The sequence below is a fragment of the Haliotis cracherodii genome, unplaced genomic scaffold (genome assembly GCF_022045235.1).
Source record: "Haliotis cracherodii isolate W230 unplaced genomic scaffold, xgHalCrac1.p SCAF_3, whole genome shotgun sequence".
Classification (NCBI taxonomy): Eukaryota; Metazoa; Mollusca; class Gastropoda; order Lepetellida; family Haliotidae; genus Haliotis; species Haliotis cracherodii.
The window spans coordinates 310,689-319,800 of NW_027266286.1; the positions used below are offsets into that span (position 1 = coordinate 310,689).

Consider the following 9,112-nt stretch of genomic DNA (forward strand, 5'->3'; position numbering starts at 1 on the left):
TAAAATTATAACATATATTAATCCAGCAGCGACAGTGGTTAAGCTTCCGTGATGGGCTAGGCAGGGAATCAGGGATGATAAGCGCTCCTCACTTGAAAGGTGGTTGCGATGTGATGAAAATGCATGAGAAATACTCACGCTATTGTCCCCTTATATGAAACCTTCCCATCCACTGAAATGTTTCACACCGTGCCCTTAACAGTCTATCGGCACTAGAACATTAAAGAAATTTCCGTAACGTTCTATCGAAGTCCGCGGTATACCGGACCGGAAGTTTACACACCACTCTAGCATCTCAATATATACTCTTCAAAAAAAGAAACTTGACACTGACTTTCAAAACGTAATATAATGCGATTGTTTCAAAATAGGACACAGAAACCATAATTGAAACACTGTTTGAAGATCAATGTACACGATGTTCAAAAAATTAATCATGTCACCTAGACAGACACACGAACACGATACAGTTAATGTCACAGGGGTAAAGAAAATGTCAGTATCGGTTGTGCCCACCATGTGCATCAATCGCCGCTTGACACCGACGACCCATAGATGCAATCAAGTTGTCAATAACACGCTGAAGTGCATCAAGAAGCGATGGAAGTGTTTGGGGCGGTGGATTCCTTCTGCGAACGCGTCGATCCAACTCGTCCCGATGCTCAATCGGGGACCGGGCTGGCCAAGGTAATGTCTTGATGTTGTTGTGCTATAAGAAGATCTGACAAACACGTGCAATATGCGGTCGAGCGTTGTCCTACTTGACGTTGACGTGAGGAAGAACGTAAGGCTGTAGGATCAAGTCTCTGTAACGCACACCTGTCAATGCACCTGCCACATGCACGAGAGGCGTCCTACCACCGTGATGAATTCCGGCGCATGCCATGACACTCCCGCCGCCAAATGGGACAATCTGCTGCACACAGCTGGGGGCGTAACGTTCACCCCGACGTCTGTAGACACGTGCGCGCCTATCAGCACGTGTGAGTAGGAAACGGGACTCGTCAGTAAACAGTACAATTCTCCACCTTCCACGTGCCCATCTAATCCTCTGTTGGCACCAAAGCAGACGGTCCGCCAGATGACGTGGGATCAATACATGACGTCGAACAGGTCTTCGTGCAAAAAGTCCAGTCTGTTGCGTACCGTTTGATCTAATATTCTGCATACCCCGGGGATCTGTGTGGTTGTAGACGTGGCTGTTGTAGTGCGGTCTCGGAGGTGTCGCAGCCGGATCTTCCTGACCCTGGTATTGGGTCCAGAAACAGTGCGGAGATTGTCTGTCTGGATACGCCCAAGTGCCTGGCCACTTCTTGCTGAGTTGTTCCAGCTTGTAATCTCCCAATGGCGTTGTTCCGTTGAGCTGCATTCAGTCTGTCAAAGCCTCTACTGCCGTTATAAGGACTGTATGAACAGCCGTTGATGTGGATTTCTATACCCATTCAGCAGGGGGGCCTGCATGCCTAATTGCAGGATCCTGTGCTGCACGTTTTTTTACAGGAGGTTGCGTTTGGATGAAGCTGTAAAATTCATCCCCAAACGTTACGTTTATGTGCTTTGCATGTGTCTTCGCGAATTATAGACACACCATCTTTCTGTTATTTGGTTCTCATTTAATGTAATTATTTTAGATATTTGGCAAAAATTGGTTTTACATCTACATGTATGTCACTGTCGTAACACAGCGCAATGAACGTCTACCAAATCCTAACAAAAACATACAACACATGTACAGCTACATTCACTGTTAAACACCGAAATACACTGCTATATAACATTAGTTAGCGCTTGAATGCTGTAACAGGGATCAAACAACTTTTGAGCAAGAGTTGTATATTGAAATGGTCGTAGAAAGATTAGGGTCGATCGTATCTCAGAAGTTGTGAAATGTAGAGACCAAAGGCTGGAGCGGCTAGAATATTGCTCAACACAAAGGTAAAGTTGACTATTGGAAGAAAATGAAATTATCCTTCTTGTCATACACTCGTGTGGATAGTCTTTGTCACTCTTATGTATAGATCAAAACATGAAACAGATGAAACGGTATTTTAAGTTTTTTGACTCTTATTGAACGATGTCACCTTATCGATATGCCTGGAGCTTTAGCTAACACTTCTTATAATCTCTCTATCTGTCTCTCAGGCGGTCTGTGTTTGCCTGATGTACAGCAGGTTTGTATAAGAGACATATGGCTATACTCAAACTTTGCTAAGGATCAAGTTTTCGTGATATAAAAAAATCATCCAAGAAGTGATGATTGAGAAATCCCGGTTCACAGTGATTGGGTCACCCCTATAGGACCTTAATTTCATGCATCCCACTACCACAGGCAGGCATGTTTGCATTGGGCTGAAGATCAAATGGACAGACCAGGACTGGGTTCCAGTTCTTTTCACGAGGAAACTAGATACTGTCTGGACTTCACAGATCGAATGTGGCGAAGACAAGGAGATTTCAACGAAGCGGTGATCCTTATCAAAATCTGAATAGCTATTGATCATGTTAATGGATAGATGGATAAGTTAAAACTGGTCCGTGAACATGTGATTGAGACATTTAATAATACATACATAGTAAATTATAAGCATGGAAATTGAATTGCATATGCTATTTTCACAAAAAAAATATATCATAGGTGAAAATGAACATGATCATAGATATGATTGTATATATAAACATATTCCTATACCAGCCAAGCGCCTATTGCCTCTCAATTCAGTTTGATATTTGAAACAAGGGTGTGTTTGGTACACAAGTTACTTTAAATCTCATTGTATTGGTGTCAACAGAGACGAGGTTTTCCTTCCGCTTGTGGCATGGCCATTCTTTGTGTTAAATAAACCTGTCACTGTATTGTCAAGTACACGACTCTGTGTGGGTCCGTGTGTACAATTACTGTTGTCGTAGTGCATATACTGGCAGTAACAGGACACGACCAGCGTCAGTGGGACTGAGACGGGAGGGATCTGCAATACACACCCATGTATACGCTGGTGCTACTCGTGCTGGCTGCTGGCGTGCTGATCTCCACAGCTCCACCACAAACTAGGACAGTTACATCATCAACTACGACTGTTCCACCATCAACTATGGCAGTTCCACCATCAACTACGGCAGTTCCACCATCAACTACGGCAGTTCCACCATCAACTACGGCAGTTCCATCATCAACTACGACTGTTCCACCATCAACTACGGCTGTTCCACCATCAACTACGGCAGTTCCACCATCAACTACGGCAGCTCAACCATCAACTAGGCGACTTCCAGCCACAACAGAACGGTCTGAAACCACAGGTACATAGGCACTTGTAAAATGGCAAAGTTATTGTCATGTATCTTACTGACGACAAACTTAGCGCCATGATATTATTTCAGGCCCTGCAGGAACTACTTGTTCTCTGTCACTCTCTGACTGACGTTGAAGTGACAGTATATGTTGAAGTTCTCACTGAATAATACTTTTGAACTGTCAAAAACTGTATTTAAAATTACATATCTTTACTGCCAGGAGATTCCAGTGTATCATCACCAACAAAGATCCCAACTTTGACTCAAAGTAAGATCATGTCGATAATAGATCGTCAATCAATAAGTGAAGTTACCAGTTTGATTACCTAAAGTGCGAATATACTTGTATAAGGCATGGTGAAATTTATGTAACAAATGTTATATTTTGGGATAACACTTTCTTACTTAAGCCCAGATTCTCGTACTTTTTGGGGTTTGATATTGAGGCACCAAATCGCCAGCACACATAGTCAGCGATGTAACCCACTCAGCCATCGATGCTTCCACAAAAAATGGAAGTCTGATAACTGGTAGTCTAGATCATGTACTTTGTGTACCTCTCTGCTAAGTGTAAATTGGCACGGTTCCCATGGCTGAAAGCTGTGAACAAACCTAAATATCAATATATTTCCGTATTTAAATTATGATTATGCCAAATGTCGTACAAATTCCTTTTATGAACAGGGGGTTTCAGTTGGGCATTTTCTGGATATGAGTACATATTTGCACGTGGCTTATCTGTAGCTTTTCTCCCAATACAGATTGTAATATCGCGCACACATTTGGATTGATTCTATAGGGAACAACTAACTCGGAACGTCCTTCTCAAAACATATTGTCATCCAATTTACGACATCATCAAAATGACGTTTTAATAGAACAACATTTCATCATGAAATAAACAACGCTTCGTTCTTCATTGTTTATACATAACATGCAACACAAGCATAATTCATATTTCCTTATGTCTTTCATGAGCAGAAAACCACTATCCTCTATCACCAACACCACCGACAACAATTGGACAGGAACAGACGCCGCAATCGTCCTTTGGAATCCCTCAAATACAAGGTAATTACTAAAGTTAATAACAGACATGAATAAGGAAGTACGTGAGGAAAGTAACTGTAACACAGGTTCCGGTGTACAGTGTGAAAGAACAGCATTCCAAAATCTGGTCCAACAAAAATGTTTAATATGAAGACAAAACCTATGTTTTGATTCAGCTTACAGTTTGCATTGACAAACTTTACCGAATAACTCTAATTTCAGGAGAATGGTGTGTTTTCATAGTGTAATGTTATGATTTCAGATGAAATGCCGACACGATTGATTGCCGCAGGTGTGGCTTCCAGTATGATTGTCCTCATAGCAGCCATCATAGCTGTTGCTCTTTGCAGGTGAGGATCTCCGCATTGCAACTTAACTTTACTTTTCCTCAACTGAAGATCAGTAAGTGCAATCAATATACAGTAGTCATTCTAGTTTGTATTTGTTTTCTTAGGTTTTTAAGTCTTTGATAGACATTTATAAGTTGGATGAATACATGACACTTTTTTCTTGATACTTTACTTCTTTATTTCTCCAATTAGGAAACCCACAAAGCAGAAGAAAAGGAAGCCAAAGCCAGAGAGGAAGACGGGAATAGGCAAATCCCTGGGCGTCACTTGTGGAATCAGGGTTCATACAACGCAGGTCAACGCAAGTTCAACGACCGCTGGTGTCATCTCTACTGTCATTCCCAATTCTAATACTCAGGTTTTCCAGGTAGACATCAAAATGGAAAGAGAGATGGCTCCCCAGGTCAGCCAGCATGTTGTATATATTGTTGAAAGTAATGAAAAGCTTGCAAATGGCGGCAAAATTCAGCTGGTTGATACACTGAAGGCGAACATTCACGATGATTTCCAAACGCAAGACATGAACACCTACAACATATCTCAACACTGTCCAAATCAGATGCCAAGTCAAGATCAGAAAGATTCTTGCTCTGTTCATGAAATCAAGAGCCCACATGTTCCAATACCAGGGCAAATGTTGGAAATGAGTGACCAGCCTAAGTGTACCCCTGCTGCCGGTACACAGGATGTTGTGGCACAGGTGCATGAAGTGCCACGTGAATTTGGCGTGGAGGAAACTGTTCCGTACAAAGTTAACAGTGAGCGTCCTGTTCAACATGGGGAAGGCGCACTCTTACCTGTTGTGTATGAAGACAGAACCACAGTGTCTGGTGAGCACATTCCTGGGGTGCTTAAAGAAGGAAACAAGGTGTCTGGCGAGCACATTCCTGGGGTGCTTAAAGAAGGAAACGAGGTGTCTGGCGAGCACCTTCCTGAGGTGCTTAAAGAAGGAAACAAGGTGTCTGGCGAGCACATTCCTGGGGTGCTTAAAGAAGGAAACAAGGTGTCTGGCGAGCACTTTCCTGAGATGCTTAAAGAAGGAAACAAGGTGTCTGGCGAGCACATTCCTGGGGTGCTTAAAGAAGGACACAAGGTTTCTGGCGAGCACATTCCTGAGGTGCTTAAAGAAGGAAACAAGGTCTCTGGCGAGCACATTCCTGAGGTGCTTAAAGAAGAAAACATGGTGTCTGGTGAGCACCTTTCTGGGGTGCTTAAAGAAGGAAACAAGGTGTCTGGCGAGCACCTTCCTGAGGTGCTTAAAGAAGGAAACAAGGTCTCTGGCGAGCACATTCCTGGGGTGCTTAAAGAAGGAAACAAGGTGTCTGGCGAGCACTTTCCTGGGGTGCTTAAAGAAGAAAACATGGTGTCTGGCGAGCACCTTTCTGGGGTGCTTAAAGGAGGAAACAAAATATCTGGCGAGCACCTTCCTGAGGTGCTTAAAGAAGGAATCAAGATGTCCGACGAGAAGCTTCCTGGGGTGCTTAAAGAAGGAACCACGGTGTCTGGCGAGTACACAGTAGAGGAGCAATCCTTGCAGTCTAAAGACGGTACAGATATCACTCTCCATCCAAGAGATAATGGGGAACCTTCTGTACAGACGGAAGACGGTGACGATCAATCTCTTCAGGTTCAGCAGCCCCATACTCAACACGAAGAAGGCATTAATGACGACAAGCACATTGGTATGGTAGATGGTGATGCTACTGATGTCAATGTCCAAACGACAAGGGATGGGATTACAGTTTTGCCTAAAAGGGACGATTGTCAATCCAAGACGCAGCTCAATTTGATTGATTGGGACAGTATAAAAGATAACATTATGTTTGAAAACGCTGCAGTGGAATATGATTCATCAGAGTAAAATTACGTGACGTCAGTCAGACTCCTTGCAGGATAAAGAGTGCCATTGGATGCTAGGGTTTTGATGAATTTGTACACTTGCACATGAAAGTAATATTAATTCTTTGGTCTTCAAAGTAATGGTATTTTAATATGTATCTATTTTTATCATGTATCTTCTCTTTCCAACACATATTAAACGTTATCGCAATTATAATTATATTTTAAATGTACCCTTGATGCTATAAAAGTAGACATCTAGGTTATATTTAATATCTGTCAAATCATGCTCTCAAGTTGTGGGTACAGTACCTTGTCCTAAGGCAACTCGTGACAGTCACAACAGTGTAAAACATTTATGAGACATGAACATCATCTTCGTTTCAAGAGGAAACACAAGATCCTTGAATTCCTTGTCAACATTAATGGTATTATGGTGATGCGTTTTATTTGACAAATAAATGATTTCTGACACATTCTTGAGTATCTTAATTTATCTGTGCACGTGTACGTAAATGTAATAGTGTTTCATAATTATGTTTTCGAAACCGAAAACATCGAACTAGTTTATGTTATTGTTGATCTATTTCCAGCACAAACTTTCTGCAAATGATATTTATACAATTTCAATTACTTTCATTTCTCTTTGCTATTACAAAAACGCAGTGTGTAACAATTGTAATAAGGTTGGGCATATCCAGCGTGCTTGTCGCTCTCGCAGCGCCATGAATGATAGATCTTCAGGTCGTGGTCACGACAGAGGCCGTGGTCATGGACGTGGTACCCATTACAAGGACAACAGATCTTCCACTAATCATGCTAATCGTATTGACGATGTATCTCAGGAAGACGAGAACAATGAATATGGACTTTTTAAGGTAGAAACTCAACATGCTCAAAACGGATTGAGTGGTAATCGACACAAAGTGGAGCCCTATCTCATTGAAGTGCTAGTTAATGGTAAAAAGCTAACTATGGAGATAGACACTGGCGCAGCAACTTCAGTGATCAGTTCAAGTACTTTCCATTCAGTGTGGAAGGAGGGTGATGACAGGCCCAAGTTAAGTGAGACCAATGCTATTCTTCGGTCCTAATACCTATAGTAGGCACTACAGACGTTCAAGTAAATTATGGAAATCAGTCGGCTACTCTCCCGCTGACAGTGGTGGAAGGTGATGGCGAGAACTTGCTTGGCAGAGATTGGCTTCAGGCCATCAGACTAGATTGGGGGAAAATTTTGAATGTGAGAAATGAAGGGTTACAAGACATTTTGAACTCTTATTCTGATGTGTTCCAAGATGATATAGGGGAATTCAAGGATCAAAAGGTCACTATTGAGATCACCTCGAATGTGCGAAGATTTTATAAGCACAGGAATGTTGCTTATACTCTTCGTCAGAAAGTTGACGATGAACTTGAACGCCTTGAAAAACAGGGTATTATCAAGCCAGTGCAGTATTCTGATTGGGCTGCTCCAATCGTACCAGTGGTTAAATCCAATGGGAACATACGAATTTGCGGAAACTACAAATTAACTGTCAACAAGGTCGCTCGTACTAATGTTTACCCCATTCCACGGATCGAAGATCTGTTCTCATCTTTGTCAGGTGGAAAGACTTTCACGAAACTGGATTTAAGTCAAGCCTACCAACAGTTAACCCTTGACGAGGAGTCGCAAAAGCTCACGACTATAAACACTCATCATGGCCTCTATCAGTACCAGCGCTTACCCTTTGGCATATCGGCAGCTCCAGCTGTATTCCAGCGAACTATGGAGTGCTTGCTCAAAGACAGTCCCCATGTCTGTGTCTACTTGGATGATATTCTTGTCACCGGGGCCTCTGAACAGGAACATTTGGAAAACATGAAGGAAGTCCTATCCAGACTTAGCAAGGCTCGTCTCAGATTAAACGCACAGAAGTGCAAATTCATGGTCGGCTCAGTAAAGTATTTGGGTCACAAAATAGATGCGCAGGGTTTGCATCCCCTTGACGAAAAGGTGAAGGCTACAGTGTCGGCTCCAGCTCCACGCAATGTTGCTGAACTTAAATCCTTCCTTGGACGCGTGCAGTATTATCAGCGTTTCTTGCCTAATCTCGCCACTTGGCGCCCTTGCATCGGCTTCTCAGGAAAGAAGTTACCTGGTCATGGGGAGCTCAACAGAAAAAAGCTTTCAACATGGTGAAAGGACATTTGTCTTCTTGTGATCTCTTGACGCATTATGATCCCCATAAGAAACTTGTATTGGCGTGTGATGCATCTCCCTATGGGGTAGGTGCCATCCTCTCACATCAGTCTGATGATGGTGTAGAGAAACCAATAGCATTCGCATCCAGGTCTCTGTCGCAAGCAGAAAAGAATTACTCTCAATTGGATCGTGAAGCTCTAGCAATTATCTTCGGAACTAAGAAGTTCCATCAGTATATCTATGGGCGTTCCTTTACTCTGTTGTCAGATCACAAACCCCTCGAGAGCATCTTCAGTTGGGACAAGGGCATTTCACAGATGGCATCAAGCAGAATTCAACGTTGGGCATTAACCCTCTCTGCATATAACTATACAATTGAGTACAGAAAAGGTAC

At 42.6% G+C, this 9,112-nt stretch overlaps 1 protein-coding gene across 1 annotated transcript; it reads left to right on the forward strand.

The window, feature by feature from the left end:
• The first annotated feature begins 3,089 nt into the window (after positions 1-3,089).
• Positions 3,090-8,715, forward strand: LOC139474072 (uncharacterized). Its single transcript, XM_071256930.1, has 5 exons — positions 3,090-3,297; positions 4,270-4,362; positions 4,604-4,691; positions 4,884-6,373; positions 7,829-8,715. The coding sequence occupies exons 1-5, from the start codon at positions 3,090-3,092 to the stop codon at positions 8,713-8,715; spliced, it is 2,766 nt and encodes a 921-aa protein (XP_071113031.1).
• The last annotated feature ends 397 nt before the right edge of the window (positions 8,716-9,112 follow it).